Source organism: Gorilla gorilla, chromosome 12 (genome assembly GCF_029281585.2).
Source record: "Gorilla gorilla gorilla isolate KB3781 chromosome 12, NHGRI_mGorGor1-v2.1_pri, whole genome shotgun sequence".
Taxonomy (NCBI): Eukaryota; Metazoa; Chordata; class Mammalia; order Primates; family Hominidae; genus Gorilla; species Gorilla gorilla.
In genome coordinates, this window is record NC_073236.2 from 89,321,043 (window position 1) to 89,336,624 (window position 15,582).

General features: G+C 36.7%; 1 protein-coding gene across 18 annotated transcripts in view; it reads left to right on the forward strand.

Annotated features, from left to right (window-relative positions):
* Window positions 1-15,582, forward strand: part of NRXN1 (neurexin 1) — a 1,113,820-nt gene that overhangs the window by 515,404 nt on the left and 582,834 nt on the right. For all 18 annotated transcript variants that reach the window (XM_063695881.1, XM_063695882.1, XM_019021142.4 and 15 more), the window contains one exon: window positions 10,994-11,116. In XM_063695881.1, coding sequence (XP_063551951.1) covers window positions 10,994-11,116 — 123 coding nt within the window. The remainder of the gene's footprint in view (window positions 1-10,993; window positions 11,117-15,582) is intronic.

Here is a 15,582-nt window from a genome sequence, read left to right on the forward strand (position 1 = left end):
ACTGAGTGAAAAAGCTGTCCAAATAGTTATCCAGATAACTGAGTTACTCAAGTTCTCCAACTGTAGGGGTTACCAAATTCCATCCTGCTAAATATGAAAACAGGAGGACAGAGTTTTCTTTATATTTACCTTTCTTAGTGAATGGAGGCATTAAAAGATGGAGTTATTTTTCATCAACTACTTGGCTTAATTTAATATCAAGGGGTATTTCATCTACCATTTTAAAAAAAGTCCCACAAAGTTTACACAAATAAACCCATTCAACAAATACTTAGTGAATGGCCGTTATGTTCAAGGCACTGAGCTATATCATATTTTCTCTGAGATTTTAAACTCATTGAGGAGAAGATAAAAATGACAACATAATACTGATGATAGTTACTTTTATCACTACTATAATTGAAAGCTTACCATAAATCAGATTATGGTAAGCTTCTTGAGTTATTAAGATGTATTAAACCTTTGATTAAAAGTAGTTTTGAGTTATTAAGATGCATTAAACCCATTTACATTGTTTCTAGTATTAGCTTATGAGATAGATGAGGATACTGAGGCATGCAGAAAGTAAGAAGGTTGCTCAAGGTCACACAGCTAATAACTTGTAGAACCAGGATAAAACTCAACAGTCTGTGTGGGTCAAAAAATAAATGCAATATAGTTGGTCAGCACATGACTATTTAATTTCTCCAGTGGATTTTTTAAAGTTTATAAAATGTCTTTCTCTGTTATTAGTGTTCATTTTTGAAAAACAAACATCAAGCTTAATGTCTGACTTTATATCATTTAGTCAAAGTACTTCTTAACTGGGATGAGTATTTCTAGTATTTTTAGCATAAAGAAATGTGTCTGTCCTTAGGACTCTATCTCTTTGCTTATTAAAAAAAAGGAAGCAAGCATCTCTTTATGGGACATTCTGAATAGTTCTCAAGGGTATATCCTTGGCTAAATTGAGGAGCTCTTGAGGAGGAATAGAGAAGGAAAAGAGAAAGGAGTTACATGGGTCAGCAGGTAGTTTTGCTTCCTGGTTCTGAGGGTTATTGGTGTATCACCAAGCCCAGTTCATGATTGGCACCAGGCCTGGCCAGCAAAACAAGCCTGAGACAGCTTCTCTGATACCCCAGAGGCCATGTCATTAAGTGTGGATACTATGAGGAAGGTGACTCAACTATGCTTCTCACATAGATAAATGAAGAATTTTGCCTCTAGCCTTGTCTGCTCATTCCTGAATGTAGAATCTACTAAAGGAAGCATCAAAAATAAATAAGCACAAAACTTATACTCCTAATAAGGACTGGCTTCAACAGCATACAACTTATGCAGTCACGCCGTGCCATATGCTGAGCTTGTGTTGTGCTTGGGTTAATGCTCCACTGCTACCATCTTGAAATTCTTAATTTTGAATAAGGACTCCACATTTTTATTTGCAGTGGACTCTCAAATTATGTGGCTCATCCTGCCTCTAGTAATGTTAAGACGCAGAAAAAGGAAAATTTAGAAGTGCCATTTACATGTCTAAATGTAATTTGTAATTGAAAGTTCTAGCTGATTCTTGTGAAAAATTAAAACAAACAGGTTTCACTCCCAACTCAATACCTAAAAATTGAGAAGGATAAAATAGAAACCTGTAATGAGAAGTTAATCTCCTTTGAATTTTTTTAACTGGAGGACAGATTACTTTAAAACCAGAAAGTAATGGGAAAGTCAAATAGTAGGCTGAAGGTGTCATAATTACAACCTGGGAAACATATCCTCTCATCATTTGTAGGTAGGAAGTACTGCTGCCAGCAACCATGACTCAGGCATCAAGCAGTGGTAGCTCCTGCTTCCATCTTCTCATGATTGTCACAATGACAAGGCTTGCTTCCAGCTTCTCACAAGGTCCTGCCTCACCCCAGAGACTACTGTCCCCAAAGTCAACTGCCAAATAAAACTTGTTAGTACCTGGAAAAGTTGATATACGTAGAAACCTAATAACCAAATTTTTAACAAAGGTGCATGCAGACACACACACACACACACACACACACACACACCCCAAGCATTTAATGAATGTTTCTATTCTAAATTTGCAGAAAAGGAAAGGAACTTAATTTATCCTAGATTTTATAAGTAGAAGGACTTTGCAATTGATTTGTGTCATTTAAAGCAGTGGTCTCCAAACTTTTTGGCATGAGGGACTGGTTTCATGGAAGACAATTTTACCACAGACGGGAGTGATTTCAGGATAATTGAATTTCACTACATGTATCATGCACCTTATTTCTATTACTATTACATTGTAATATATAATGAAATCATTATACAACTCACCATAAGGTAGAATCAGTAAAACTAGAGGTTGTTTACCAGCAACTAGAGAGTCTCATCTGAGGGTAATGGGAGACAGTGACTGATTATCAGGCATTAGATTCTCCTAAGGAGCATGAACCTAGATCCCTTGCATGTGCAGTTCACAATAGGGTTTGCATTCCTGTGAGAATCGGTTGTCACTGCTGATCTGACATCAGGTGGAGCTCAGATGGTGATGTGAGTAATGGAGAGCGGCTGTAAATACAGATGAAGCTTCTCTGGCTTGCCTGCTGCCCACCTCCTGCTGTGCGGCATGCTTCCTAACAGGCTATGGACTGGTATCTGTCTGTGGCCTCGGGGGTGGGGAGCCCGGGCTTAAAGCCTTTAAAAATTGATTTTAGTTGTTTCTTAAGAAAACAAACAGCAGTAAAAAAGTTAGGAGAATTAGTATTTTTAAGGTTATATTACAGTTAATGGCAATATCGAATCTAAAACTCAGGTTTCCTCACACTTAAATTCTTGAGTATGTTTCTGTTATTATTTCTTTAATATGCAATGCAAAACTTATGGGAAACGTTTAAATTATTTATACGTGTTTATCTTACAGGGTCTTGAACACTATAGCTCTCAAGCTAGCTCCCTGTTTTAATGAAGCTTTACTGAAACACAACCACTCCATTTGTTTACATACATTCTATGCTTGCTTTTACATTGCAATAGTAAAGTTGAAGAGTTGCAATGGTGAGCACATGGTCGGCAAAGTCAAATAAATTTACTGTCTGGCCCTTTACAGAAAAAGTGTTTTGACTTCTGACCTATTAGAATGTAAGTTCCTTTGACTGTAACTTGGATATTCCCAATGCTGAGATCGGTATTTGGCACAAAATAAATTTTAAACAAAATTAATAGCATATGGGTGCCATGGAACCCAAAATAAATGAGTAGCTAAATGGGATAAACAACAGACACAATATGGACCATTCAGTTTTAAAATTTTATAATTCTCAGATGCTATGGTACTGTAACTTCTCTTCCTAATTCAATTACCAGGTGCTGTAGGTCTAAATATATTGAACAATCATGTATAAATATAGAACCAATTTATACATATAAGGTGATTCTAGTATTTTAAAAAACTTCCTGCCTGTCCATCATCTGTGCAATTTGTTAGGTGATGGTTTTGCAGAAATACCCATCAAAATCTTCATGCTCGATAAATGGTTTAATTGAGCAAGTCAGATTAACCACTGAAATAACTAGGTAGAATTTTAAAATAGAAATTACAATGAATATGTTAGACAAATAAAGTGAACTTTAGAACCAATTGGTTTGCACTATACCAGAGTATATATATACCAGAAGCAGGGTACATCATAAAGATAGTTCATTTATGTAGTTAACCTCTTTAAAATATATGCACCACTAGAGGGAGAAAGCTACCTAAAGGGTGCGTAGAGATGCATTGAGTTTACACTTGGGGCACATACATCTAAGAGTTTAAAACTCCAAATATAACTGCTATGGTTTTTTTTTTTTTTTTCAAGTTTCTCTACAGCTGCATCCACCTTTCAGTTCCAGAGGCATCTGCCAGTTTTGTCTCTTAGAGGTCTTTGCTTGCATTGCTTGAAAGGATCTCAGCTTTGTTTTATTCTTCTCTATTTCTCTTCACTATGTTTTCCCTCCACATTCATAAACCAGTATAAATTGTTCACAAGATATTTGCACAGAAGGCTTTGTAGCAAAAAGCATCCAAATTTAGTATCATGTACATCTTATTTTAACCCAACAAGATTAAGCATGTCGTTATTGATCTATTTCAGGTTCCCTTGCAAGTGTATTTTACATTTATTTTTATATTCAGGGTGAATGCTTAGGAATTAAATAACCAAACACAAATACTGTGAAATCTCAGGTTAAAATGGCAACTGTTCCAAAAAATTTGACTTTGGGAGGCCTAATTTCAAAAAGCTAGACTGCAGTGTGCCTGTTCAAATAAAAATTGTGGATGTTTCTTTCAATATACAATTTTATATAGTGTATAGTGTATTTGACTGTCAACCATTTTTTAATGGTAGATCCTTTGGTGGTTTGCAGAACTCATGCACTGTTATTTACCTTATTTTCTATAAAAAGGAGAGAAAGGAAATTAATATTCATTGAGATTACACAAAGTGCAAAGCACCAAACACATTAGATTTGTTATATCCCTTAGTCCTTACAACAAATCTATTGAATAAGGTAGGCATTATTATCTCACATTTATAGATGATGGAAGGAAAGCTCAAAGAAGCTAACATACCCAAGCCTAAGCAACCAGAAAATGCAATACTTGCTTTCAAATCCAAGTTTATATAACTCTCAACCAAGTTCAAGCTTTTCTTATGATGCATGCAGATCTCCCCTGAAATATGTGAGAATCTACATTTGAACCAAATGTAAAGAGGTATGTGAAAAAACACACCTGTTTCATCGCTGCTTCTGAAACTGTGTATGGCAGTGAGGTTCTTTGTAAATTGTGCTGATTCTGCTATCCAAAGCAGGTGGGTTTGTTTAAAATGTATTTAGAACAATATTTTTTGAATATGTATAAATATAAATAGGGAAAGGAATGATATGCAAAGGTCAAAGAGTGTTTACCCTCTCTGACTTTGGGCAGACAATTAGGTAATGCATGTTAGGTCCTAAATAAGTTCAAGTCCCAGGCATTAGTTTCACCCTGCCAATAACAAGGAAGACAGAGACAAGGCAACTAACCTCCCACGGAGATGTCTGTAAAAGGAGAGTTGGACTAAGTAGCTATGCATCCCTTGAATGCTGTTCTTTCTTTCTTAAATACATTCACTTAGTAGTCTGTGCTTCAGTACTTTCAAACATAATTTATAGTGATTAACAAAATTTATAGTGATTAACAGAAATAGTTGTAACATAATTACATGTTGTCAAAGTAAAAAAACAGTTATCACCATTAAAATTTGACTATATAAAATAATAAACACATTTTCTAGCACGTATTAATATTGCCCTCTGGCTTCATTTGAGTGTAGTAATTCTTGGGTAGAAGAGCCTCTTTAAGGCTTGGTCTGCTCTCTGCCTACTGTGCCAAAACAAAAGTGATGAAATTAGTAACAGTAATAATAAAAATAAAAAGCTTGCACAATTAGAGATATTCACTATAACATTGCACTCTTTCATGTAGCTGCAAGGTAGTTTTGGTCCTTCTAAGAATGACAATAGTTTGAAGTTGGCTGTAGGAAAGTTTTTTTTTTTAATATGCTTTTATATGGGATTATTTTACAGATAAAAATAGGAATAGAGAGAATACATGTCATCTTCAAGGTGACATAATTAGTTGATGACAGACTGGGGACAAAATCCAGTTTTCTTTACCATTACCTCCCATAACTACAAATTATAGCATGAAATTTCCTTTGTTCTGAGACTAATATTTAAAGAAACCTAAGAATCATGTTGATTTGAAAATGGAAGTAAAAGTCATTAGCAAATGTGGTTACTAAAATGGCCAAAAATCTACCATCTTTTGAGTGTGTGTCTCTCTCTCTATCCCTCTCACACACACACACCCACATACACACATATACATGCTAACACACATTTTCCTCTGTCGGTACCATGCCTCAAGTTAGGGTTAACTCCAGCCCTTCTTAGGAGTTAATCTTAGAGACACCTTGAATTTATGGATAGGTAGGTTGTGGAAGAACACTCAATTTACACTGAATTAAGGAAAACTGAAATGTTTACTGCTTCTACTTCCATCTGTTATCAATAGGTTTTAGCTACAGGGTCACCAGCAGACCCAGTGAATATCACCAACCAAAAAATTTGGCTGTTGTACCATAGATTAGATCAAACTCTGTTGACAAGCACTGACAGACTTATTAAACTCAGACTCAGATTTTGGTGTGCCTTGAGAAATTCATTCTAAATCAGCATTGTCTAATGAACAGAATAATTTTTTAAAAGTTTGTTAGGGCTGGGCGCACAGTGGTCCGCACCTGTAATTCCAGCACTTTGGTAGGCCAAGGCTGGCAGAGGTCAGGAGTTCGAGACCAGACTGGCCTCGAACATGGTGAAACTCCATCTCTATTAAAATACAAAAATTAGCTGGGCATGGTAGTGGGTGCCTGTAATCCCAGCTGCCTGGGAGGCTGAAGCAGGAGAGTCACTTGAACCCGGGAGGCAGAGGTTGCAGTGAGCCGAGATTGCACCACTGCACTCTAGCCTGAGCAACAGAGCGAGATTCTGTCTTAATAATAATTAAAAAAAAAAAATCTTGTTAGACTGAGAGTCTAGAGACCTATGCTTCTTAATTTAACAGTTGTGACAATGGGGACGTCATCTAATGTCTTTGCACTTCATGTTTCTTATTTGTAGATGACGATTGAAATTCTACACTTCTCATGTCCCTCCTAGTTCTAAAATTCTTTAATATAACATTAGCCTGTAGAGCTGAATTCTGACCTGGTCTGGTGAAATATTAGCTGGGAGCATTCAGTCCCGTTGTACCTCTTACGCTACTTGCAGATCATTTTCTGTGGAAAACACATTTTAATGAAAATAGAAAATCTCAAAATCTCAGTCTTCTCTCTACTTCTTACTGCCTTTGAGACTTAATAATTCGCTCAACCCTTTTAAATCTGCTTCTTTAACTATAAAATGAAAAATTAATATATCTGGCTTAAATAATGTGTTACCGTAAAAATCAAGTGTAAAATTACAAACAAATCAAAACTCCCTACAAAACATAAGGAATGATGTCTTTTAATAGACATAAGGCTATGGACTTTCTTTTCTTTCTTTCTTTTCTTTTTTTTTTTTTTTCTTTTTTGAGATGGGGTCTCTCTCTGTCATCCAGGCTGGAGTGCAGTGGCGAGATCTCGGCTCACTGCAACCTCCGCCTCCCGGGTTCAAGCAATTCTCCTGCCTCAGCCTCCTGAGTAGCTGGGATTACGGGTTCCTGCCACTACACCCAGCTATTTTTTGTATTTTTAGTAGAGAGAGGGTTTCACCCTGTTGGCCAGGCTGGTCTCAAACTCCTGACCTCATGATTCTCCCGCCTCAACTTCACAAAATGCTGGGATTACAGACTTGAGCCACCACGCCCAGCCAGCTGTAGACTTTCTTAAAAGTCTTTAAAATATTGCCCACTGTGTTAGTCTTCTTGGGCTGTTACAACAGAATACCATAGATTGGATGGCTTAAACAACAGAATTTTCTTTTTCACCTCGGTTTTTTGAAGGCTTGAAGTCAAAGATCGAAGTGTCAGCAGATTTGGCTCTTGGTGAGGGCCTTCTTCCTGGCTGGTAGGCAGCCGCCTTCTCTTTGTATCCTCACATGGCAGAGGGGACGCTCTGGTGTTTCTTCCACTTCTTGTGAGGGCCCTATCCCATCATGGGACTCCACCCTTATCTAAACCTAATCATATCTCGAAGGCCCCACCTTCTCATACCATCACTTTGTGGGTTAGAAATTCAACATAGTGAATTCTGAGGGACACACACATTAAGTGTGTAATACATTGATGCAGGGAGAAAGACGTTGGCACAATTGATGCATGGTTTGATATCCCCCAAACGAAAGGCAATCCTGAAAGGTCATTAACAGCTTGAAGTTACTATAATTTTGCCATTAAAATTATAGCAAGAGGACAAACTCTCAAATTCAAAATTTCAACAGTTAAACCATCTTTCTTTAACAAGTTTGTATATGTTAAATTCTGTGAGAAAGTGAAATTCTAAAGGAACTGTAAAGATCAGCTGGAAACTCTCCTCACTTTATGGATGGGAATGCTGAGACCACCAGAAGTTGAGTGTGTTAGCAAATTGCTGATTATGGGTGGAGATAGGTCCTAAAATGATGTCCCTTCTTCTGTGTCATATCTTTAGGAGCAGTCATTTCAGCATCCCTAGATAGACATTGTATTACTTAGAGATTTGCTTCCACCAGGACTTGTGCAGAGGGTGTGTAGGATTTGCTAGCAGTGTGATCATTCTGTAGGGCAAGCTGGGAGTCACCACAAAGAGAATCTCTTCCATCTCCTTTGTTCCAATGTGGGGAAAGTGAGAAATTCAGTTGTTAGCCAAAGATTCTCATAACTACGAGGCTGAATAATGCAGGGAAAAGCATGCAGGCTTTGAGTAGGTCAGGCCAAGGATGAAACTTGGTTCTACCACTTTTTAGCTGTGTGACCTGGCGACAAGTAGTTGTAGCTTTATAGGCCTTCAGTTTCACATCTGCAGATTAATAATGTAAAGGTGAAACAAGACAACAGACAAAGTGCCTGTTACATAATAAGCACTCAGCAACCCCCAACTTCTTTTTTAGTAGCAAATCATGATCTAGCAACCGCAATTCTTAACTGCCAGTCTAGTGCACTTTCCATTACACTTCATGTTGCATGGGTAACATTGTGTTGAAGTGAGACTATTAAGTGCCTTTTTAAAAACCTTATCTTCTAAAATCAATCTGTTCACAATTTTAATAATGCATGAAAGGAGCTAGAAGTTGGCCCACAGAGATTTTTATGAGCCAAAGGGTTATTTTTAATTGGATTTTGTGCCTGTTGTTATGGAAATAGTTGTTGCATAGATTAAGCATTATGACTTTACTGCAAGATCAAGCCCAGGATGGGGTATAACAATGATATCACCCTTATGTATGCTTCCTTTCCTTGACAAAATATATTTAAAAAAGAAAAGAAGTGAAGCTGCTTCAAAAGCACATATTTCTAACAAAAAAAAAAGTCCCCTATAAAAATAGCTCTAAAATGTTATGTTCTCTTTTCAAGGATCAAAATGAAAGATGACCCTTACTGCCAGCAGGATGCTAAGATGCTGCAGAGTTATTAAACACTTCTTTCTTCGCTATTGAATTTAGAAAGAGTTTTTTTTTTTTCATCCTGGAACTTGCTTTCAACATTTGATCTCAAAGTATTTTTGCAGTTGCTGGACTAGCAGGCTTTCTCTAGTTATTTAGCCACCAATCTCTTAAAACTGTTATATCTAGAATAGTTTTAAATTCATGTATCTGGAGTTGTAATTTAATTTCTCTAAAGATACAAAAAGATATAAATAACTGAGGCAATTCATCCTTTAAAATTTAGCTCATATCACTGGCTCATTTCTAACCTGAGATACACCAGCCAAGGATACAACACTTGAATTATTAGTAGCACCATAAGAGAGAAATCAATAGGCTGGTGGATAGGCTGTAGTTCTGAAAGAAAACAATGATCTCATGTGGATGGAAACCTGAGGTTTCTTCTACTTGGTTCTCTGTCTCTTACTCGATCTCTCTTGCTCTCCTCTTTTTTTTTTCTTCTTCTCCTTGGCCTGTATCTTTACTTTCTCATATATCCTCCTGTGATCCTTGGGCATTAATTGGTTTTGCTGGCAGAATTTGGTTAAACAAATTGTGAACTCCAATCCTGATTCTCAATTCGTTGAAAGACATGAAACTCAATGATATAATGCCCTTCATTATTTTAATGTATCAGCATGTTTCCATACTTAAAAAAATACCAGGGAAAAAATTCATTACCAAACAATGTATCTTTAATGTTATTTTTTCTCAATGACTCATAATGTCGCATTAGTAGAAATACTTATTTTTTAAATAAAAATATCTGGTTATGTTAAAAGCATTTTCCCTTGCTTTTTTTTTGAGGTGACGGATATAGTCTAACTTAATCATTTCAATAATTTCTACCAAACACCTTTCTGAAATAATATGTCTCTGCTGAGTCCATTTAAATTTCATTTGCATAGGTTTATATAGATTCACTAGCGGTTACTTTCCCAGTTATACTTCTTGCCCACTCAATGCCCACTGGTAATCCCTTGCTCTCTACTGTTGTTTAATATCACTACTTTTCCTTCATGCTCAACAGCTGGCCCTTTATTGGCTGTGCCTATTTTTTTTTTTTTCTTTCCTTTTCTTCGATCCACTTACTGTGAGTCAATACTTATACCTACACCTGCCAGAAGTGCCTCCGCCACACACAGAGAGATTTATGATGTACAGGTCAATTAGTTGTAAGGTTTATTTTGATGTGTTTTTTAGACTCAACATTCCATAAATTTAGGAGGCTAAAGAACCTAAGAACGTGTTGAGCACTGGAGGTACCAGGTATAAGAGCAGAATTGCCACCATCACACAAGATAGTACCTTCTCCCAGAGTCTACTGGGAGACTTATCTCACTGAAAACGATTAGCTAATGGGCTACAGTCAGATGTCTTCTAGAGCTCAGAGGTTACACGATGGCTAGAGACTTTGTTAGCAGGAAAGTGGTAACTAAAAATCAGAGAATTTATTTTTAAAAATGTGTGTGTAAATTTGGGTGGGTTCCCAGTGCTGTATTGACTGTGCCTATTTATGACAGCAGGTTAATTCACTTGTTATGGATCAATGCGTAGGATTAAAGATTCTTAAATGGTCACACCTGAATGTTTGTAAAACTTGTCATTTTCCTTGCTTGCTATGACTCTAATGGGCTTGAAAATTGGTCCAGCCCGTCTCTTCTCTCTTTCCTTTCTCTCCCTCCTCTCTCTCTTTCTTCCTCTCTTCTTTCTCTCCTCCCTCTCCCTCACCTTCCCCCCTTCTTTGTCTCTTTCTCTCACTCTCTGTGAGGTTCATTTGCTTGACTGATTCTGAGTGTCCATAATGACTGTTTGGCATATTCTACAGGCAAAGGTCCCGAGACTCTTTTTGCCGGCTATAACCTCAATGATAACGAGTGGCACACAGTGCGCGTAGTTCGGCGTGGAAAAAGTTTAAAGTTAACAGTGGATGACCAACAGGCCATGACAGGTAAACACCTCTGTCCCACTGTCTTTTCCTATGCTAATGCTTTTGACTCTCATTTCTTGCAGGTGGTTTTGCACACCGAGGCTGGTACACAACTTGAAATGTATTCACACAATCCATTTTTATTCTATTTTTTTCTAGTAACTATTTTATTAAATAAGCAGTCTGTTAGGTGTTTTTCCTCAAAAATGACACATTTTATGTCATATCCTTGGCCCTTTAATAGTGCAAGAAGAAATTATAATATATTTTCTTTTGTGGCCTGATAAATATCTTGGTGCCTCATCAAATATTGCAGTCATGTTTAGATGCCAATTTCTGTTGAGTTTCTTTGTTTTGTATATATTTTGGCAATGAACAACTGCAAGTTTTACCTTTTAACTTCTAGGTAAGTTGATAGATATACTGGCGTTTATCTATCTGGCATTCAGATGAAACACTTTTTCATTTTAAGCTATAATAGATTATTTTTGGCCACTTAGCTCAGTTGATTAAATTCTAATATTAAGGATGTCAAGTTCAACCCCCATTTTTAGATTCCTGAGGTGAGCTGTATGCAGGTCCACCCTAGAAACATAGGAAAGCCTCATGGAAGAAAAATCCTTTTGCCTTTATTTACTTTGAAAACAACTCCAAGCACATGACCCACTGGGATATTAGCTGCTTTTTCTTTTTTCAGAGAGATAGCCATGTTAATTTTTCTGGTAAAAAGCACAAAATGGTCCTTGTACAGTGGATACGTGTCTGTTCATTCAATTCGAAGGAGGTCCCCATGCCCAGAGAACAGTCAACTGTGTCAATGTGGAGATATTACCTACAGGATTTTAAACTTTTGAAAGAATCATTCCTTAACTTAGGGAAGGAAGGTAAAATAATTTTACAGGGCAGAAGAGTATCACTGGAGTTCAATTAGTTTTGGTCTAGGACAGTTCTTTGAAGAGGAATGAATTGTTTCTTAGATCAGCATCCAGAGTTGGGACAACTGGGTTTTATCAAAAGGCATGGAAATGAACAGTTAGTATCTAAGGTCACATGTAAGAGTTTGGGAAGAGGCAGCTGCCAACAGCAAGATCATGCCAGAACTACAACAGAACATTTTTAAATCTCTGAGTGCCTCTCGAATATTAGAGTCCTATGAAGTAGATAGGACACACATATTCCCATTTTGTAGATGAGGTAGGTGGTACTCAAAGAGGACAAGTGAATTATGTTTTATTGGAATGTGTTACGAGATCTGAGGAGAGAACCTACGTTTATTTTTTTGGTTTGTGTTTTTTGGTTTGTTGGTTTTTGACTTACCGTCCATTGCTTTATATTTGTCAATATCTAGTAAGTGTATGGCTCTATAGAAAGTATTTTCTCAGACAATGCATGATATTATAAGGCAAATGCATACATACATATAAAACACAGATTATTATAGAGGGCGATATGTTACATAGAGTAACAGATGAACTACTGAATGGTTGACTTGAGTACTTTATAGTCTTGGAGTTCAGAAGAGAAGTTAAGGAACTTGGTTTTGGGTATTGTTTAAAGCAATTGATAAGATTTGATCTAGGCTTTAAAGAAAGGATAATGCAAGAAAGAATTCCAGACAAGAAAGAATGATGCTGGTGGGGCTAGAATAATGTTCAGGGAACTAAGAAGCTTTATTTTGCTTCTTGCAAGTGCATGGTGCTAGAATGGCCTTTTGAGGTCAATGACTTGATGGTCTAGATGAAGGAGTTCATATTTCGTAGACTTTCAGGAAATTGGAAGTCACTGCGCTTAAGCTGAAGAGTAAGTGGAGAAAATATGTTTTGAACGAAATTAATTCTGTGGCAGTGTTTTAGATGGTCTAGGATGTAAAGTAATAAGGCCTGTACTGCAGTGGATGTAGCAGGGATGAAAACAAAAGAATGGTGAAAAACTTTTTTTTTAAGAAATGTATTTTAGAAAGTTATTTCAAAATAATTTCAAATTTATAAAAAGTTCCAAAAATAATACAAAGAATACGCTTATACCTTTACTACTGTGAACATTTAAGCCAATTTGTCTTGACATTTGTGCTCTCTCACTGTCTCTTCTCTCTCTCTTTCTAACTTTTCTCTTAGCCAGTTGAGGGTAAGTTACATACACAGTGTCCCTTTAACCCGAAATACTTCAGCATGTATTTTTTAAAAATGGGAATATCCCCTTGCCTAAGAAATAAAAGCCACTGACTTCAGTAAATTTTGCGTAGATACAATTTATTTTTCTAATCTGTAATCCTTATTCCAGCTTTGTTAGTTGATTCAATGTTATCAATACGCAATAAGCATTTTTCCCCTCCAGCACAGTGTGCAGTCTAGGGCCAGCTATTTTTTTTTTTTTTTTTTTTTAGTTGTCATGTTTCTTTAGCCTCGTTTAATCTAGAACATTTCCATAAACTTTATTTGTTTTTCATCACATTAACATCGTTGAAGTATATAATCTCTTCCTGCTTTGTATTAATATAAAGTCACCCAGTTTGTGCTTATCTGATATTTCCTCATGATTGAATGTATATTTTACATTCTTGGGTGAAATACTGCCTTGTTGATGTTATGGCCTCTGTACAGTATCCCATCTGGGGCATACGCTGCCCATGTCTTTGGTGATTTAATTTGGCCACTTGGTCAACATGTTGTCCAGTTTCTCCATTGTATAATTACTACGCTTTCTCCCTTTCAACTAATAAACTATCTGTGGGGAGACATTAAGACCATGTAAATATCCTGTAACTCATCATAATTTTGCCCTAGATTTAGTATCTATTGCAGAGTTTTGCTTGATTCAATCTTTACTCTGAGAGTTACAAAAAATGATTATTTTCAAACTCCAGCATTCCTTCCACATTTACAGTCAATGCTTAGCATTCTGCTGTAAGCAAGGGCTCTTCCTTCTCTCTCCCTTCTTTCCTATTTTTTTTTAAATTTTTCTTTCTTTTCATTTCTCTTTTTTTCTTTCTTCCTCCCTTCCTCTTTTTCTTATTGTTGTAGACCCACTATTGCTATGTTTTTATAATACTTCATAATTACTCTATCTTATGATTTTGGTGCATAAATGTTTTTCAGTTTTTGCCAGTGTGAGTTTCATTAAGTTGGCCTCTATGATCTCATGACATGCCTTCATTCCAATTATTTTTTTAGCACTTTCTTATTTTTTTCTTTCTTTTCTTTCTTTCTTTTTTTTTTTTTTTTTTTTTTTTTTGAGATGGAGTCTCATTCTGTCGCCCAGGCTGGAGTGCAGTGGAGTGATCTCAGCTCACTGCAGCCTCCGCCTCCTACATTCAAGTGATTCTCCTGTCTCAGCTTCCCAAGTAGCTGGGATTACAGGCACATGCTACCATGCCCAGCTAATTTTTGTATTTTTAGTAGAGATGAGGTTTCACCATGTTGGCCAGGCTTGTCTTGAATTCTTGACCTCAGGTGATCCACCCATATTGGCCTCCCAAAGTACCGGGATTACAGACATGAGCCACTGTGCCTGGCCCTTTTCTTACTTCTCGGAATAACAGGATATTCCAGGTACAACTTTTGTCTACCACACTTCGCCCCTAGAATTAGCTATTTAATTTCCATTTAGTGATGAATGATACAGACCAAGATTTGGGTGGTAGGTGACCTCAGTGCTGCTGGGGTATCTTTGCTACTTGACCCCTTCAGCAGACAGAGATAAGAAATGTATTCAAGTATATATACCTACACCCAAACATACATGTAAATGTATCTACACACAGACATATACATTATATGTACATATAAACATACGCATACGCACATTTTATAAAGTGTGAGTTTACACTGGTACCTTCGTACCTACAACATTGTTTCATTATTTTTCCCATTCCATACTTTCATGTGTTTTCATCCAAGATGAGAATCCTGGCTCCCAGTAATGTCATTTATTGATTTGCTTAATCCAATAATGCATCTAAAATAGTTTCAAAATTGCTTTGCCCGTACCACTTCTTATATTCAGAGCTAAGGAGGATTTGAAGCAGGGGTTAACCATGACTCGTGTGTGTGTGTGTGTGTGTGTGTGTGTCTGAGTGTGTGTGGGTATGCGTGTGTGTGTGTGTATTTATTCCCTTTGTAGTGCAAGAGATGGTAGAGTGAACTAGGGCAGTTATAGTAGTTCTGCCTTCTTAGTTGAAGGCAACAAATAAGTCAGGATTACTTTATGACTGTCTCATTTCTTCCTTCCTAAGACTTAACATCAAATGCTGAGTTATTTTTTAAATACCTTTGGTAAATTGTTTATTTTTTCCCTCCTTCCTTCCTTCCTTCCTTTCTTTCTTCCTTTCTTCCTTCCTTCTTCTTCTATTTTGTCAGAGATCTCATGAAAGCCAACAATTCATAAGAATAATTCAGTCTTGATTTACATAGTACATAAAAGTATTCCAAATGTGGCAATGAAAGCTTTAGATTGAGATTTCCTTCAAATATCCTAGTGGCCACTTGAAG